Source organism: Arachis hypogaea, chromosome 17, assembly GCF_003086295.3.
Source record: "Arachis hypogaea cultivar Tifrunner chromosome 17, arahy.Tifrunner.gnm2.J5K5, whole genome shotgun sequence".
In the NCBI taxonomy this organism is placed as follows: Eukaryota; Viridiplantae; Streptophyta; class Magnoliopsida; order Fabales; family Fabaceae; genus Arachis; species Arachis hypogaea.
This window is the reverse complement of record NC_092052.1, coordinates 24261121-24281115: the sequence shown is the minus strand read 5'-3', so window position 1 is coordinate 24281115 and position 19995 is coordinate 24261121. Positions and strand designations below refer to the sequence as shown.

Sequence of the window (19995 nt, the reverse complement as noted above, 5' to 3'; positions counted from 1 at the left end):
AATCTACAACTACGACAATGGCAGCGAGGCTGGCTTCGGCGGCGGCGGCCATGGCAGCAGCAGTTCCATCTTTCCTCCAATCATGTAACTCCAATGACAACAGCGGCTTTAGAAAGACAAACCAAAAACAGGGGCAGAGCTCAGCAGCAGTGACAGATTCCTTCCCCACCATCGCGTTTCTTCCCACGGCGGACCCAACAGCAGTGGCGGCGGATCAATCGTGATGGAGGCACGGCGGCGTCCCCTTCCTCTCGGCCTTGGCTTGCATCACGTCGCCCTCTTCTCTCCTCTCTGGCAGCGTTGACGATGAAAGAACGAGCTTGGCGTGCAGCACCAGGCGCGATGGCGGCGACAGTGGGACGCAACACGACGGTGATGACTGGGCGCGGTCTAGCCTCTCCCTACTTCCTCTTCTTCCCTCACGGCTCCCCACTCTTTGGATCTCTCGTCTCTCTTCCGTGGGTGTGGCTGGTGGCTAGGTAAAGAGTTTCCCAATTTGAGAACTAGGGTTTCTGGTTTGGGGGAAAAAAAGAGAAATAAGGGTATTTTAGGGATTTTACATTATTAAAAAAACATTATATATTGATGAATTGATAAAAAGATATCATATATCTACTATTTACTATTTTTAAAAATCAAATTATTATTTTTTTTAAAAAAAATTAATTAGTCCAAAATAAAATATCTTCAAAAACCTAATTGTCACTCCACTCCATAAAATTTATCCTAATACGTGTCCCAATGCAACAACCAAAATAGGATAAGTGTTTTATTGACTAACGAGTCAATCAGTCGCGCAAACTCATCACTTTCATTTGTTCGCTGGAATTTTTCAATGTGAAGGGGGGAAGTATGAGAGGATCAAACATACGCGTAAACTCCATTCTTGCCAAGAACAAACAATATAAGTTGGGTTCGACATTTTTCAAGCTCAAAACTACACTCATCAGTCATCACCATTGCCACTGCTTTTACCCAAATAAGCAGTCTGACACCAATTCTTAATTTTGCAGTACCGAAACTTTTTGGGAATTTGGTTCCTAGGGACTCTTCCTCTGCTGACAATTTCTTTTTCTCATAATCTCACTACATTTCAGAATGAACATGATGCTTAGGCCCCTGCTCATCCAAATTCAAAGCTACCTCATGCAGCCATGTGTATGGAGATTATTGGGTTCCGCATCAGCGCTTATTGGACTCATATCCTACTACGCTCTCAGCTCCTCCTTCTACCAACTCTTTGGAGGTTGGACCTTATTCAAAATCTTTGCTTATAGCATCTTCAGTATCATCATTTGTCTCATGATTTTGTTTGCAAAATTATGGCAACAACTAAAGGGCCTCAGCTCTGAAGCTCACATGGCGTTCTTCGTTTTGACCATCACCTCTGTCTATTCCTACTTTTCTGATAAAGCCATGAAAGGGAAACCAGATGCTTATAGCGTAACATCCTATGCTGCTTTTGCCGTTACATCGCTTAGCTTGCAAAGGCAGAGTGAGTCTCACTTTGGATTTGAAGTTGATTTGCTCTATTTCTTCTTAGGATGTGTGATAGTACAGTTCATGAAGATAGATTTGTGGTTAGGATTTGTTGGAATTGGTTTCAGTTATTCCTTAATAATTCTTCGTTCGTCTTTAGATGCACCGGCACAAAACCGACATCAAAGATTCCATGATCAGCAGCATCTTGTTGTTGAAGTGAGTATGAATCCATTACAAGTCAACAATAGTATTAATAGCAATCTTGTTAGGAGTAGTATGCTTCAAGAGGCTCCACAGACGGGTCTAGAAGCAAAGCACCTGCCGAGTATGGAGGGGCGTCTGTGGGCTGATTTGGCTGTTGTGAACATGCTTAAGTGCAATTTGAACAATTATCTTCAAGATAAGGTTGATCGGATTCCGGAGGTCCTAGTGAGTGACCATAACTTCCTCATTGATGAGATTCCATCGCAAGTACTTATTGACCTTCATGTAAGCGTAGGTACGATGATTGTAACTGGGTTAGAGAAGGAGTGTGTGGACCAATACTGCAGTTGGAGGAGAGGGTTCGTACAATTGGCGGAGGAGGAGCTTTGGACACAAGAAATCGACGAGAAGAGGAAAATTAAGAGTTGGATTAAAGTTTCCAATGTTTCTCTCAAGATATTGTTTCCTAATGAAAGAAGACTCTGCGATCGCGTCTTCTTGGGGTTTCCTTATCTTGCGGATTATTCTTTCGCGCAGATTTGCAATGAATTCACCACTAATCTGCTTGATTTCGCCAATGGTTTTGCTAATGGTAGCCATCTGCTGAATCTTTTGCCCAGTGTCCTCCAAGTGTTCGGTGTATTGCATGAACTAATTCCAGAATTTGAGTCACTGTTTTTTGGACCAATTCAGTGTATCGCTTAGGACCGAAGCAGCCATGACCGGAAGGAGACTAAGGGAAGCAATCAACGGGATGTTCATGCAGCTTGAGAAGTTGATAAAATGTGATACATCGCAAGCAGCTTGTCCTGGAGGTATTTGCCCTGTTACCGTGGAAGTGATGAACCATGTTAACGCTGTTGGAGAGTTTGGGTCTTCTTGGCTTTCTGCGGAGGTAACTAGAATAATTGCAATGTTGGAAAGCCATCTGGAAGCTAAGTCCAAACATTACAGCAACCCTGCTTTGGGCTCTGTTTTCTTGATAAATAATGGGAGGTACATTGAAAAGAAGGCAAAACAGTACCAATTGGATAAGATTTTGGGCAATCATTGGATCCGACAAAGGACTGCTAAAGTCCGAGAAAACTGTGAACACTACAGAAGAAGCTCGTGGGAAGAGGTTTTAGGGTTTTTGAAACTTGGCATGCCTAACGTTGAAGAAGCAGAGTCAATGAAAAAGAAGCTCAATCTGTTCAACTTGCGGTTTAAGGAGATATGGATGGATCAGAGTGCATGGTTTATCCATGATGAAGAGCTAAAGGAAGAGATAATAATACCGCTGGGAAAGATCATGTCTCATACCTATGGATTGTTCATTTGGGGTTTCAAGAGCATGCTTGGTAGGGATGCTGACGAGTGTATCAAGTATTCAGTTTTAGACATTGAAGACCTTCTGAAGAATTTGTTTAGCTGGAGAGATGAATAACTAGCAGAATTGCCTATTAAGTCAAAAGTGTAAATTAGGCACAAGATTCAATATGAAAAAATAATATACAAATATTAGAGAAATTATTTTTTTTTTATCAAAGATTTGAACCGCAACTTTTTTTTTTTTAGTTGAGTATGGAGAGACTATATCATTTGAGTTATAATTTATTGAAAAATATTAGAAAAATCATTGGTTTGTTTATTGTGAAAGTATTTATAAATAAAAAATATTATATGTACATTAAAATTAGCTGCTAAAATTAGTCATTAATATATTTGTCTATAAATATATATGTTGTTAATTTATTTTTAATATATATTTATATTTTAACATATATTTTGTATTAGTGACTGTTTTTAATATATACTTAATATGATTGTCGATAAACAGTGAAGTTAAAATATCAAAAATAAATTTTATTTTTGTTTATTTAAAAATTTAAATTATGTAATGTTTAAGAAAAAATATAAAAAATAACTTTAATTTCAATTAATTTTTTAAAATATTCATTTATCCAGTATCAAATTTATTAAGGACCAATATAAAATCTACTAATGAATCTAGACTCGTAACCATCTAAAAATAATAGGAATTTGACCAAAAGGATAAAATAAGATTAAATAGTCAAATTAGTCCCTCAAAGATTACACGATCTCTAATTTGGTCTCCGAAAGAATTTTTTAGTCAAATTCATTCCCAAAAAATTTTAGTTTAGTCACGTTAGTCCTTCTGTCACTTTCTACGTTAACAGCGTTAATGGAAAGTGATGTGGCACGTTAAGTTATTTGTCAACACATCCCTCTACATTCTAATTGGCAGCTAGCACAATATCTTTATGAAATTTGGTCAAATCAGTCCCTAAATGACAAACCCTAATCTCAAAATGTTGCATATATATCCCTCTCCTATATAGTGTAATTGCAGCAGTTCAGATGGCAAATTTTGAGGTTGCCGACATGATGGTTCGTGAAGATGGAGGTCGTAGTGGTAGAACTAATCAACTTTTAGCTATTGAAAATGTTTAAGCAAGAACAAAACCCTAATTCCTAAAATGATTTTCAATTTCAGCCAAGAAACACCAATAAAAAACAGAATTTAACAATGGCACACTCTTAAAAAGAAGTTCAGTAACAGAAAAAATAAATAGAAAAACTTCCCTTCCACAAAATTGCAAATAACAAAACAAACACTAAACATAAACAATGATAAGAGAAAGTGCTCCTTTAATATTCAGAATAACAGAACCCTTGATCAATTTTCATGAATCAACAAAGAGCGAAACCCTAACCCCACAATTGATTTCCAATTCCAACAAAAACGCTAACAAGAAATAAATTTTCTCAACAGCAAAATCCTAAAACAAAGTTTAATAACCAGAACAAAATAAAACCTTAAATAACGACAAAAATGGCCGTCGGTCATGTCTTCAATCACTGCGAAGCCACTCCTCAACAGCGAACTTGCGAACACGCTGCGTCGGATGCTTCAATCGGCGACAATGATGAAGACTTCTTCATCTTCTTAGCGACGTGGAAAAGGGAGGAGAGGGAGACTCTTCGTCTTGTGGGCTATTGTGAGCTATGAATGAATGGAAGTGAGAGAGATCAAAATAACAGTGTTTCAATCACTGCCCTCTCACCCTTAAAAACAATGGCGTTTTAATGTTGACATGTCTCTTAACGTACCACGTCATTTTTTATTAACATCATTAACGTAAAAATGATAAAAAGACTAACGTGACTAAACTAAAATTTTTTAGGGATGAATTTGATTAAAAAAATTTTTGGAGACCAAATTAGAGATTGCGTAATTTTTTAAAAACTAATTTAACTAGGACAAAATAACAGAAGGGGGGGGGGTAAAAAAAATTCCATTACTTATTACATAGTGTAGTTAGTATGAAACAAAGAAAATGAGAAGATGTGTAGATATGCATATTCTCTAAAATTTCCAAAGATGAAAGAAAAAGATAAGTTTCTGACAATACTAGCCACTAGGCTCCAAATAGCCACTCTACAAGAAGAAGACTCTTTCATACCTGCAAATGCACCTCTGAGTCAATAAAATATGCAATTTAAAATGTTTGCTCTTTGTTTCTGAAAATACTTGTTACTCACTCAGCCGGTTTCAGTAAGAATATGGTACCTGTGTTTGTCCAAATTCCATGATGGCTTATGCATCTAAGCTATGGAGATTCCTTGGTACTTCATCCATTGTTGGAGTGCTCTGTTATGCTCTCAGCATCCCATCAATTTTCTATTTGGACAATGGAACTTGGTAAAAATCTCTATGTACATTGTTCTCAGGGTTATAATCTGCCTTGCTACTTTGTTTGTCAATGTATGGCCCTGGAGAGGTGATTGACCACAACTTGGTGGTTGATGTAGTTGGACCTGGAGCTATGGAGACTCTGCATGATGTTGCCAAAGAATAAACAATGATTAAATTAATCTCTCAAAGAATAAACTAAATTAATTAAAGTGTTTTTTATATCATGTCTTCTTGCCTAAAAAGTAAAAACAGCTAGGTTGCTGTTATCATTTTACTTGGCTTTTTGTTAACAGAGTAATTGGTCAAATGACGGAAATAAAAGTTTAATTTACGCTAATTTGATCCTTAAAGATAGAAGGACCAATTATGAAATTATTTTAAAAATTTCACTAGGAACCAACAAAGAATGCAGCTAATTGCATTTAATTAGTAATTTTTTTTAGAGAAAATATGAATTTAAATTATCATAAAAAATATTCAAAATTTAATTAAAAAAAATCTAAATCCTAATAATAACAAACATCTAAAATTATTGTAAGATTATTTTTAGAAATTCAAAAATTTATTTTAAACAATCAAAATCATTTTAGGAATTTTAAAATTCATTTAAAAAATTCTAAAATCATTTTAAAAATTATTTAAAAATTTCTTAATAAAAAGAAACATCCGAAATATAAAAGAAAAAATATCCAAAATCTAACAAAATGAGATATCAAAAAATCTTGAAAAAAATCATCCAAAAACAAAAAAATATTTAAAAGTGTTAAAAATTAATCCAAAATCCAAAACAAAGAAACATCCAAAATATGAAAAGAATAAGCATCTGAAACTTAAGAGAAATAAATATCTAAAACAATAAAAAGAATAATCCAAAATCAAATAGAAGAAGAGAGGTGGATGCTGCGACGAGAAGATTCAAATAGTTATAGTGCGTTTGAACACAAAGAAACGCCGCGTGTTTTGCACCGATGGATAATGAAGAAGGAGGAGGCCGTGCGTTTTTACATGAGGAGATGGAGAAGGCGATGTAGAAGAGGAGAAGCAACATCGCAGTAAGAGAGACGAAGAATGGCGCTACGTCATTTCTTATGAAAGGAGATTTGCAAGTTTTCTTAATTTGAAGGCAAAAGTAATTTTTTAAAATTTAAAATCTAACATTTAATGACTTTTTTTTTAAATTTAGTTGGTTGTAATTTACTGTACCACTAGTTAATTTGTTAGATTTTTTTTCTTATTTTAATTGTTTTTATCTCAATAAACCTAGTAAAAAATGGAAATATATTTAATAGGCAATATTAGTCATTTTTATTATAAAATTAATTTTTATTTTATAGAAAGTTTAAGATTTAGAATATAAATTTAAAATTTAAAATTTAAAATAAAAAATAACTGATATTAATTAAAAAAATGACTTTTTAATTGAATTTATAAAAATAAACCAAATTAATTAAAGTATTTTTTATATCATGTCTACTTGCCTAAAAACATGCTAGGTTGCTGTTAACATTTTACTTAGCTCTTTGTTAACAGAGTAATTGGTCAAGTGACGGAAAGAAAAGCGTAATTTACCCTAATTTAATCCTTAAAGATAGAAGGACCAATTATGAGATTATTTTAAAAATTTTACTAGAAACCAATAAAGAATGCAGCTAATTGTAATTAATTAATAATTTTTTAAAAAAATATAAATTTAAATTATCATACAAAATATTTTAAATTTTTTTAAAAAATATATCTAAACTCTAATAATAACAAGCATTTAAAATCTTTGTAAAATTATTTTAAAAATTCTAAAATTTTATTTTAAACAATCAAAATTATTTTAAAAATTTCAAAATTCATTTAAAAAATTCCAAAATTCATTTAAAAATTTAAAAATTTATTTTAAAAATTCCTAATAAAAAAATATCCAAAATTATTTTAAAAATTTCAAAACTTAATAAAACGAGATATCCAAAAATATTGAAAAAAGACCATCCAAAAACAAAAAAAAAATTAAAAATTAAAAATTAATCCAAAATTCAAAACAGAAAAACATCCAAAACATAAAAAAAATAAACATCTGAAACTTAAGAAAAAAATATCTAAAACAATAAAAAGAATAATCCAAAATCAAATAGAAGAAGATAGACGGAAGATGCGACAAACTAAAAAGATTCAGATGGTTATAGCTTGTTTAGACGTAGAAGGGGAGGAGAGCACGCGTTTGAATGCAGAGGAATGCCACGTGTTTTGCACTGGTGGATGATAAAGAAGGAGGGAGGTCATGCTGTACGTTCTTGTGCGAGGAGATAGAGGAGGCGAATCATGCAGGTGGAAGAGGAGAAACAACGTCGTAGTAAAAGAGACGAGGAATGTCACTACGTCATTTCTTATGAAAGAAGGTTTGCAAATTTTCTTAATTTTTGCGAGTAAAAATAATTTTATAAAATTTAAAATTTGACATTTAATGGTTTTTTTTTTTTAAATTTAGTTAGCTGTAATTGATTGTACCACTAGTTAATTTGTTAATTTTTTTTATTTTAATTATTTTTATCTCATTAACCTAGTAAAAAATGAAGAAATATATTTAATAGACAATATTAGTCATTTTTATTATAAAATTAATTTTTATTTTATAGAAAGTTTAATATTTAGAATATAAATTTAGAATTTAAAATTTAGAATAAAAAATAATTAATGTTAATTAAAAAAATATCTTTTTAATTGAATTTATATAAAAATTGTTTAACTTGGCCCTCACTTGCACGTTAAGCAAGATCTCTTACTAGTTTATTTTTTTTCAAAGGTTATACAAAATGAGAGTTAATTATAAGTTCTATTTTCAAAGTTGTTAAGATTGACAATGATGGAATATTTTGGGAGTATTACTTTTAATACATATAAAAAATAACTTGTTTTAAGCTAAAATTTATATTAAAATTAACAAATAAAATAAAAGAGTAAAGTATCGTTTTTGTCTCTAACGTTTGGGATAAGTTTTAAAGTTGTCCTTAAGGTTTCAATCGTCCTATTTAAATCCCTAACGTTTTAAAATTGACTCAATATTGTCTTGCCGTTAGGGATCCGTTAATAGAATTGACGTCGAGATAAAATTAAGACGATTTTGAAACGTTAAGGACTTAAATAGAACGAAAATTTGGGGACAAAAACGGTATATAGAAATAAATTTTAATTTTATCCTTCAATAATATCAATTTTTTACTGTATATAATATTTAATTATTTTAATCACATCTAAGTAAATTATACTTAATCACACTACTTTCATTTTAAATAAATTTTTTTATTTTTTATATTAACTTATAACTTTAAGTGTAAAATTATAAAAAATAAATTTATTTAGAATGAAAGTAATGTGATTAAGTGTAATATATGATTAAAAATAATTGAATACTATGTACAGTAAAAAATTGATATTATTGAAGGATAAAACTAAAATTTATTTCTATGTATTGTTTTTGTCCCCAATGTTTTTGTCCTATTTAAATCCTTAACGTTTCAAAATCGTCTCAATTTTGTCCCGCCGTTAATTCTGTTAACGGATCCCTAACGGTAGGATAATATTGAATCAATTTTAAAACGTTAGGGACTTAAATAGAACGATTGAAACGTTAGAGACAACTTTGAGACTTATCCCAAACGTTGGGACAAATTAAAAACGATACTTTATTAAGTTATTAACACAATATTAAGTTATTAACATAATATTTTTTACAAGACTCAAAAGGAAAATAAGAAGAAAGTTAGCCTTCGCTTGGTTCAAAACCAAATCTACTAATTGCAACCGTTGGAAATGAATTTTTTTCAAATTTTTTTAATTATTTAATAAAATATAACTTTTTTATTTTACGTTTTCTAAATAGAACAAAAAAACATGTGGAAAAAATTTTAAATAATAAAAAATCATTAAAAAAATTAAAAAGATTCACTTTTACTATAGTGTATAGAAATTGAAATTAAAGTGCTGATAAATATTATTTTTTATTATCAACTAATTATAATTTAAATGATATAATTTTTTTATTTTTATTTAAAAATTTTATTTTTAAATTTTATTTTTAATTTAAAAAAATATAAATATTTTTTATTTTTTATATTAAGTTAAAAATAATATTTTTTTAGATTATGAATAATTGGAGTGTTATTTTTAAATATAACACTAATTAATTTAAGATATAGAAATCGAAATTTTCCATTTGTGAAAGATCAAACCTAGCCGACAAATACTAATCAATTGTTAGAGCAGTTATTACCTATGACTCATATGAGTCAATAAGACACGTGTAAACTTATTCAGATTTGATGCTCCAAGCCTCCAACACCTGGCTAGCTACATTGCGACAATTTTCTTTCTATCTCAAAACTCAAAAGTCAAAACCTACCTATAGTCTTCAACTTCATTACTTCACAATTATAAGGATTCCGTAATTAGTCTCTCTAGTCTCAGTGTTTCCCTCTCTATCTCTTTACGTTACCTGAATAAATAATAAAAACACTTTCATTCTTTTGGTTCATCCTTGAAAATTTTCAATCCGAATCGGAAAAAGGATGCGGATCAAACGTATGGGTAACTCCATTATTGCCACAAACAAACAGAATAGAGTTGAAGTTGTTATTTACTCTAACTCCACTCATCATTATTGTCACTACTACCCAAATAAACGGTGAAGTGTGACAACACCTATTTGCATTTGGTCCCTTTCCTGTGTCTCTTCCTCCCCCAACAATTTCTTACTTCTTCTGATCACATTTCACAATGAACAGGATGCTTAGACCCTTGCTCACTCAAATCCATAGCTACCTAATGCAGCCACGTATATGGAGATTACTGGGTTTCGCATCAACCCTTATTGGATTCATATGCTACGCTCTCAGCTCCTCCTTCTACCAACTCTTCGGAAGTTGGACCTTGTTCAAAATCGTTGCTTATAGCATTTTCAGTATCATCATTTGTCTCATAATTTTGTTTCCAAAATTATGGCAACAATTAAGGGGCCTCAACTTTGAAGCACACATGGCCTTCTTCGTCTTGATCATCACCTCTGTCTATTCATACTTTTCCGATAAAGCGATGAAAGGGAAACCAGATGCTTATAGCGTAACATCCTATGCTGCTTTTGCCGTTACATCGCTTAGCTTGCAAAGACAGAGTAAGTCTCACTTTGGATTTGAAGTTGATTTGCTCTATTTCTTCTTAGGATGTGTGATAGTACAGTTCCTGAAGATAGAGTTGTGGTTAGGGTTTGTTGGAATCGGTTTTAGTTATTCCTTAATCATTCTTCGTTCATGTTTAGATGCACCGGCCAAAAACCGGAATCAAAGATTCCAAGATAAGCATCATCTTGTTGTTCAAGTGAATATGAATCCGTTGCAAGTCAATAATAATATTAATAACAATCTTGTTAGCAGTAATATCCCTCAAAAAGCTCAGCAGCCGGATGAACACGTGGCTGTCGAAGCGAATATCTTGCCGAGCATGGAGGAGCGTAGATGGGCTAATTTGGCTGTTGTGAACATGCTTAAGTGTAATTTGACCAAATACATTCAAGATAAGGTTCACCGGATTCCAGAGATACTAATCAATGATCATAACTTCCTGATTGATGAGCTTCCATCACAATTAGTTAGTGACCTTCATGAAAAAGTGAAGCTCATGGTCCGAACCGGGTTCGAGAAGGAGTGTGTGGACCAATACTGCACTTGGAGGAGAGAGTTCTTAGATTTGGCGGGGAAGGAGCTTAGTATACAAGAAATCGAAGAGAAGAGGAGGATTAAGACTTGGATTAAAGTTTCCAATGTTTCTCTCAAGATATTGTTTCCTAATGAAAGGAGACTCTGCGATCGCATCTTCTTGGGTTTTCCTTCTGTCGCTGATTGTTCTTTCGCGCAGATTTGCGGAGAATTCACCACTAATCTGCTAGATTTTGCCAATGGTTTTGCCAATGGTAGCCATATGCTTAATCTTTTGCCCAGTGTCCTTCAAGTGTTCGGTGCTTTGCATGAACTGATACCAGAGTTTGAGTCAGTGTTTTTGGACCAATTCAGTGTATCGCTTAGGAGTGAAGCAGCGACGACCGGAAGGAGACTAAGGAAAGCAATCAACGGGATGTTCATGCAGCTTGAGAAGTTGATAAATTGTGATACATCACAAGTAGCTTGTCCTGGAGGTATTTGCCCTGTTACCGTGGAAGTGATGAACCAACTTAGTGCTGTTGGAGAGTTTGGGTCTTCTTGGCTTTCTGCGGAGGTAACTAGAATAATTGCATTGTTGGAAAGCCATCTGGAAGCCAAGTCCAAAGATTACAGCAACCCTGCTTTGGGCTTTGTTTTCTTGATGAATAATGAGAGGTACATTGAAAAGAAGGCAAAGCAGTATCAATTGGATAAGATTTTGGGCAATCATTGGATCCGACAAAGGGCTGCTAAAGTCCGAGAAAACTGTGAACACTACAGGAGAAGCTCGTGGGAAGAGGTCTTGGGATTTTTGAAACTTAGCACAGAGCAAATTGAAGAAGCAGAGTCCATGAAGAAGAAGCTCAATCTGTTCAACTTGCGGTTTAAGGAGATATGGATGGATCAAAGTGCATGGTTTATGCATGATGAAGAGCTAAGGGAAGAGATAATAGCATCGCTGAGAAAGATATTGTCTCATACCTATGGATTGTTCATTTGGAGTTTCAACAGGATACATGGTAAGGATGCTCATGAGTGTATCAAGTATTCAGTGTTAGACATTGAAGACCTACTGAAGGATTTATTTGGCTGGAGAGATGAACAACTAGCAGAAATGAAAGATTAAGTAAGAACTTTATGGATAGTTTACCTTCAGATCTAAGGATTCTCAAATTCTAGATCAATCATTTGCCTCCAATGGCAATGTGCAATTGGATCATTAATGCAGCACCAGAGAGCTCATCATTATCAATATGAAATGCTGAAAAATAGGGTTCTTGGGTAGCTGACTATGTGATGTAGCCAGTAGTAACTTAAAAAACAAGAGTTATCTGAAAAGTGTTGAAAAGTGTATTATTCAGTGTGTGTAAAAGGTACAATACATAGGAGTATATATAGGTTTAGAAGAATTAAAGTAATAAAAACATACAATTCTACAATTAATATACAGATATTTTATATAAATATAAATAATACTAATTGATCTAAATTGATTCTAATCATTCATTAACATCCTCCTTCAAACTCAATTGGGAGCTAAAGATACCATCTTGAGTTTGGATAGTAGAGTTTGGAAACGAGTAGGATGATGAGCTTTCTTGAAGATATTAGCAGTCTGATCTAGAGTTCCAACAGTGATGAGGCGAACAGCATCAATAAAGAGATGTTGCCGAATAAAATGACAATCAATCTCAATGTGTTTGGTGCGTTCATAAAACACATCATTGTGTGCAATCTGAATAGTACTGCGATTGTCACAAAAAACATCGATTGGGGATGACTGATGAGCACCCAAATTTGCAAGAGGCCAATAAATCGAGACAATCTCAGCAGTGGTGTCAGCTAGAGTGTGGTATTCAGCTTCTGTGCTTGATCGAGCAGTGAACGTTTGCTTCTTAACTCGCCAAGAAATGAAAGTGTCGCCAAGAAACAAACAATAACCAGTAGTAGAATGACGATCAGCAAGATCACCAGCCCAATCAGCATCTGAGTATGCCTGAAGGGATAAAGATGAATGGGCAGAAAAATATAAGCCATGTAATAGGGTTCCTTTGATGTAGCGAAGAATGCGAAGAACTGCCGCATAGTGAGTAGTACGAGAAGCTAACAAGAACTGGCTAAAAACATGAACTGGATAGGTGATGTCTGGTCGGGTGACAGTCAAGTAGACGAGACCTCCAACTAACTGTCGATAAAGAGTAGGATTATCCAAAACAGTGACATCCATAGGGATAAATCAAACATTAGGCTCAAGGGGAATAGACTCAGTGCGACTATCTGTAATTCCGACGCGAGCAAAAAGATCTGAAACATACTTAGCTGGAGAGAGATAGATACTATCATCTGTGGATATGACCTCGAGACCAAGAAAATAACTGAGAGAACCAATATCTTTCATGTAAAAAATATGGTGAAGAGAGGTTTTGAGATCGGAGATACCATCAACATTATCTCCAATAATGATCATGTCATCAACATACAAAAGTAGAAGAACAACTCCATGCTCACTTTTACGACTAAAGAGAGCATTCTCATGAGAGCTGCAAGTGAAACCAAGATTGCATATAGTGGTGCTGAACTCGTCAAACCATTCACGGGAGCTTGCTTAAGACCATAAAGTGCCTTGCGAAGGAGACAGATTTTGCTAGAAGGACAAAGATAATTCGGAGGTGGTTTCATATAGGCCTTCTTTTTCAAATTCCCATTAAGAAATGCATTCTTCATGTCCATCTGACTGAGAGACCATTTTTTTACCGCAGCAATGGCAAGAAAAGCTCGAACAGATGTGAGATGAGCAACAGGAGCAAAATTCTCTTCATAGTCAATACCATACTCTTGCGTACAACCTTGAGCAACCAATTGTGCCTTATAACGGTCAATAGAACCTTCAGAGCGAGTCTTGATCTTGTATACCCATTTACTACCTACAACTTTCTTATCAGAAGGAGGATAAACTAAATCCTAAGAGTGTGCTTTTTCAAGTGCTTGGATTTTTTCCTACATTGCTTGCTACCAATTTGAATTTGTGGAGGCTTCTTTGAAGGACTTAGGTTCATATTGATGAAGAATAGTATAAAAACAATGATAATCAAGAACATGAGGAGGTGAATTCCTTACCTTAGAAGGAAGGAGGAGGCATGACGGCAGGAGCAGGATCATCGTCCGGTCTGGAATCATTGGGAGATGGAGAAGGCGGAAGAACAGGGGGTTATAGAGGTTGACTCGAGATAGAACATGTAGAATCATCACTAAAAAAAAGATCAACATTGGGGTTAATGAAAAAAGGTGACTGAGTAGGAGTAATTGACTCCAAGGAGGAGAACCGAAAAAAACATGTGATGCTCCCAAAAGACAACATGACGAGATATACGAATACGTCTAGAAACAGAATCCCAACAATAATAACCCTTGTGTTTAGTGCCATAACCAAGGAAACAACACGTGCGAGCCCGAGGTTCAAGTTTACTATGTTCATGAGGCTGAAGAAGATCAAAACAGATACAAGCGAAAACTCAACGAGAACTGTAATCTGGAGAGGTATGATAAAGATGCTCAAAGGGAGTAATGTTACAAAGAACAGAAGAAGGAAGTCTACTAATAACATGAACAGCAGTAAGAACAACTTCACCCCAAGTACGTTCAGGACACGAAGAAGAAAGAAGCATTGCACGAACAGAGTCAAGAATGTGACGGTGTTTGCGTTCAGCTCGTCCATTTTGTTGAGATGTACTAGGGCAAGAAAACTCAAACAAAGTACCCTGTTCTGTAAGAAAGGTTAAAAGTTTGGAATCACGGTATTCCATAACATTATTGCGTCGAAAAACCTTAATGACCTTGGAAAACTGAGTTTTAATCATAGTACCAAAGTTAATATAAATCTGATGTAGCTCATGGCGATTAGTCATCAAATAAACCCAAGTAAAGCGTGAATAATCATCAATGAAAACGACAAAGTATCGAGCTCCTCCCATAGAAGTGGTAGGAGCGGGGCCCCAAACATCATAGTGGATAAGATCAAAAGGATAGCAAGCAAGAGATGAATTATGGTGAAAAGATAAAGCAGGTTGTTTGACAGTTTGACAAGAAATGCAATCAAAAGACTCATTATTAACTTGACCCAAAACACCCTGAGACACAAGACGACGCAATTTTTCTAAGGAGCTGTGGGCAAGACAGTGATGTCACAAGTGAAGGGTAGATGGAGAAGAAGCAGCATAAAAATTTGGCACAAAAGGAATATGAAGATTCTCAAATTCAAACAACCTTCCGACCTTATGTCCAGTTCCAATGATTTGTCCTGTCCGACTAGCCTGTACACGACAACCAGAAATAGAAAAATTGACATCAAAACCGAGATCAACAAGTTGACCAACAGAAATAAGATTAAAGTTCAATTTGGGAATATAATAAGTATAAGGGAGATTAACATATTATTCGAAAATAGAACCCTTGTGTGTCGTGTGCAAGAGGGAACCATTAGCAGTATTGACAGAAGGTGCATTTGTAGTGGTAGACAAATATGAGAAAAGATGACGCAAAGGAGACATGTGATTAAAGTAACCAGAGTCAAAATACCATTTAGAGTTACCTGGAGGAGTCGAAAAAGCAGTAGGAGTATTACCAGCAAGGGAGAGAAGATGCTTAAGAAGAGACACAAGATCAGATAGAGAGACAGAAGACGGGTTGCGGAGCAGAGGTGGTAGATTCAGTAGTAGTAGCAGAAGCAGACACATTCTTGGAGAAGTTGGGATGAGAATGATACTTAAGATGATCAGGAATTCAGGACGTGGTGGGCGAGTAGGACAGGTAGTAATAAAATATTCCGAGAGCTTACAGTAATGGCAGAACAGTAGTGGACAATTGTAGTTAATGTGACCTTTCTGTTGGCATTTGTGACATTCAACAGAAGGATAATTTGAGAATAAGTGCCTAGAACTGCTACAATTTCGATAGAAGTTACCTTTTCTATTCGTGGCAGCAAAAACATTTGATTTTTTCATAAAAGTAGATACAAAGATCAAAGAGAGGAGAGAAAATTGTAAATTCAAGGCCGAAAACGAGAAAACAGACAGAAGAATCAGAAAGAGCTTACCAAAAAATCTTAGGGAGAGTCTTACTATCTGCCACGTTAGCTGACACATCAGCAGGGTAGGCCACGTGGCAACGCATGATAAGAGAAGGGAGATGCGTCAGCGCTGACGCGGACAGGGAGTTGGCACGTGGGTCGGAGAGGCGGCCGGGTTGGGTGCGTCGCAGGCTGAAGCGGATCCGCGGGTGTTGGAGGCTTCGACACGTGGCGCTGTCTGGTGCCGTTGATCTTGGGCGTGGATCCAATGATGTTGGATGGCGTCTGGAGAGATGAAAAAACTGAAGCGGACAGCGGCTTCAGATGGCGCGTGAGGGCGCGTCCGGCGACGGAAAGCGGCGAGTCTGGAGGCGTTGGAATCTTGACGACGAGACGAACACACGGGAGGCGGCGGTGACGAACCAAAGCGTTAGAAAAAGATCAAAAAATGAGGACAAAGAGCACTGGCGGAAGGAAAAAACAAAAGGGCTATGAACAAATTTTCATGGAAAAAAAGAACATACGCTTTTGATACCATGTTAGAAATAAGAAAGTTATCTAAAGAGTGTATTATTCAATGTGTGTAAAAGGTACAATACATAGAGGTATATATAAGTGTTAGAAGAATCAAAGTAATAAAAGAATACAATCCTATACTTAAGATACAGATATTCTATATAAATATAAGGTTTAATTACTCTGTTGATCCCTATAGTTTCATGAAATTTTCAACTAGGTTCCTATACTTTTTTTCTTTTTAATTGGGTCCCCGCACCAATTTTTTTTTAATTAAGTTCCTCTTAGTAGTAATTGGCTTAATTTTATAGGAACCCAACTAAAAAAAAGAATTGGTACAGGGACCTAAATAAAAGGAAAAAAAGTGTAGGGACCCAATTAAAAAAAAATTTAGTGCAAGGATTCAATTAAAAGAAAAAAAAAAGTATAAGGACCTAACTGAAAATTTTGAAAAACTATAGAGACTAGCAGAATAATTAAACCTAAATATAAATGATACTAATTGATGTGAATTGATTCTAATTATTCTCTAGTAACAATTAGTATAGAATAATAGCCTGATTAAATAAATAAGGTACAATCAAGCTTAGAATTCTTGGACATTCGGAAGTAGCTAGACATGATTGTATAGGGATAGGATTTCAGTGATTATGTTATTTTGTTATTTCATTGAAATTGATTAGGCTAGTATGCTAGAATCAAGAGATAGTGTAACAAGGGTAGACATTGAGATTGTACATCATTATTCTTTTGTGATCAATGAATTTGGTGAGGGTACCGCCCCCCTTCTCTCTGAGTTGTTCCATGGACTTATTATGTGGGAATGTAGGATCATATCAGTTCACGTATTGCCTGCTGTATTCTTTTAAGAAATTCAGCAAACCCTCTTGTCTCTTTTGTGTGCATGTAACATACTGAAAATGAATAAGACGAATAAAGAATTACAGGCCATTGGATTCCAATATCAAAACTTGAAACTCCTAAAGACTACATATGGACATAGGGCTGCACATAGATCGGATAATATCCGCATATCCGCGGTAATTATTCGCATTCGATTCAAATTTTGCGGATATTATTCGATCCGCACTATAATAGGATCGGATTACGGATTTGACAGTGATATCCACGGATCCGATCCGTAAATCCGCATATCCGCACATTTCATATAAATAGCATAGTTTAAGAAAGTAAACTCTAATATGATATGAATTTTAGTATGTTATTTTATGAATTTTATGATATCTTGTTTTTAATTTTTTATGTTGTACTTCAACTTAGAATAATTAAACTTAAATCTTGTGTTATTATTTTGTTTTTGTTATTTAAGAGAACTTTTATCGATAATATTTTAAGTCATGTGGGTCTTGCTTGGAACTGCCCAGGTTCCATAAAAGAACATTTTGAGAGCTGGAGGACGATGAATTTGAGAAAAGATGTGCGGAAAACATGGCTAGTGGATTTCTTTTCAGTTATATGGAACATCTGGTTATGTAGGAATGAGGTGATTTTTCAGAATAAGGCAGCGGCAGTGGTAGATTGTGTTGCTAAGACGTTTTGTTGTTTTAGAGAGTGGTGTAAAAAGTAACCCATGTTGTTGATGGCTATGCCGAAGATAACATAGGAGTTACAAAACTGTCTTTTGGTTCTTGTATGCTCCACTAAATGTGTTGAGCTCCCTTTCTTTCAAAAAAAAGTAAATAGGCTTAAACAGGTAAAAAATGAATTTTCTGGATATTTTTTTTTGTAAAAACAGCCAAACAAAATCTTAAAATTGTTTTTTTGAATTATGCGGATATACCCGATATCCGATTTGGATCGGATTCAACTTGAAAAAATGCGGATATCGTATCTGATCTGATCCGATAAATACAGTGCGGATCGAATAGAATTTTAGGCTATATCCAATCCGATCCGATCCATGTGCAACTCTATATGGACATTGTTATTCACTTCTATGAACTAGCAGACAAACAAGTCATCTTGTAGTGTTTGGTTGATATTGTAAATAAAAGAGTGGGTTCCATGTACCAATTGCTGCTATGTTAGGAATTAACAGCTTAAACTAGATAGTAGAAATATACATTACCAAAACTACGTTTGCACCTAGTCTTTAATAAAATAGTAATAAATAAAAATAAAATAAGAAAGACATAAGAATATCTGAACATAAACTTTTAGTCACCAACAAAGTATCTAAATAAACTTGGGAGACTAAATTTTTGAAGTGATTTTTGAAATTTATGCTGTGCATCGGTTTATTTCATGAGATTTCAATTGTATTATTATGGTATTAGAGATTAAGTTTCGAACATTTTTTAATCGTTGATATAAATTATTAATTGAATAACTAAAAGATAAATATAATTAATTTGTAATTTTTGAAAAATTAATTTAATTAATAAAATTTATTTAAAATAAATTTAAAAAATGTCTCATATTTCATAGATTAATTTGACTAATAAACTTAAAAGAAGAGTACAAATCAAGGAAAAAAAAATTAATCTGAATAATAATTAAGTTTTTTTTACGTATTAATATTTATAGAATAATATTATGCATATAAATTTTTTGTTAGTTAAGTCTAATTAAATTGTTTAATATTAATAAAATTTATTTTCATAACTTTTATTCACTTATTTATTTAAATTTTATTATTTAATCGGATTGTATATAGTTGACAAAAATCTAATATGCTTAACATTTCTGACGTTTATAATTTGTGAACTGTGAAGTAATGAAGTTGTAAACTAGTTTTAATTATTCTGGTAGTCTCTATATTTTCGTAAAATTTTTAATTAGATTCTTATATATATTTTTTTAATGGAGTTTTTGTATCAATTTTTTTTTTAATTGGGTCTTTATATTTTTTTTGTACTAATTTTTTTTAGTTAGATTTCTATAAAATTAAACCAATTATTATTATGAGAGACTTAATTAAAAAAATTAATATAAAAATTTAATTAAAAATAAAAAATATAAAAATCTAATTAAAAATTTCATAAAATTATAAAAACCAACAAAATAATTAAACTTGTAAACTATAGAAAAGAAGGTTTTTGACTTTTGAGATAGAAAGAAAATTATCGCAATGTGGCTAGCCAGGTGTTGGAGCATGGAAGGCTCAACACCAAGCAAAGCTGAATAAGTTTACGCGTCTTGTTGACTCGTAACAGTCTTAAGTCATAGGGTACTAACTGCTCTAATAATTTATTAGCAATTGACATAGGATTTGGATATCCTCTAAATTTTGAAGGATTGGATGGTTCTAATTAAATGACTCTATAATAAAATATATTTTTTTAAATTTTTTAATGACGATTAAATAATTTTTATTTAATTTTAATTATAAA

General features: G+C 33.7%; 3 protein-coding genes across 3 annotated transcripts; all 3 read left to right on the top strand.

The window, feature by feature from the left end:
- The first annotated feature begins 780 nt into the window (after positions 1-780).
- Positions 781-3301, top strand: LOC112766984 (uncharacterized). Its single transcript, XM_025812871.3, has one exon. The coding sequence runs from the start codon at positions 1099-1101 to the stop codon at positions 2389-2391; it is 1293 nt and encodes a 430-aa protein (XP_025668656.1). The 5' UTR covers positions 781-1098; the 3' UTR covers positions 2392-3301.
- Positions 2405-3112, top strand: LOC112763025 (exocyst complex component EXO70B1). The gene has a single exon (XM_025808802.1). The coding sequence runs from the start codon at positions 2405-2407 to the stop codon at positions 3110-3112; it is 708 nt and encodes a 235-aa protein (XP_025664587.1).
- A 6698-nt stretch (positions 3302-9999) lies between the features above and the next one.
- On the top strand, positions 10000-12504 carry LOC112766040 (exocyst complex component EXO70B1). Its single transcript, XM_025811890.3, has 2 exons — positions 10000-10538; positions 10683-12504. Exons 1-2 carry the CDS (start codon positions 10145-10147, stop codon positions 12185-12187), a joined length of 1899 nt encoding a protein of 632 aa, XP_025667675.1. The 5' UTR covers positions 10000-10144; the 3' UTR covers positions 12188-12504.
- Positions 12505-19995: the final 7491 nt, after the last annotated feature.

What these genes read in the sequence shown, in the direction of transcription:
- LOC112766984 (XM_025812871.3), top strand. Translation starts at nt 1,099, where the DNA reads ATGAACATGATGCTTAGGCCCCTGCTCATCCAAATTCAAAGCTACCTC.
- LOC112763025 (XM_025808802.1), top strand. Translation starts at nt 2,405, where the DNA reads ATGACCGGAAGGAGACTAAGGGAAGCAATCAACGGGATGTTCATGCAG.
- LOC112766040 (XM_025811890.3), top strand. Translation starts at nt 10,145, where the DNA reads ATGAACAGGATGCTTAGACCCTTGCTCACTCAAATCCATAGCTACCTA. An exon ending in GCTTAGCTTGCAAAGACAGA is followed by an intron (nt 10,539 to 10,682) that starts GTAAGTCTCACT and finishes GTTCATGTTTAG; the next exon opens with ATGCACCGGCCAAAAACCGG.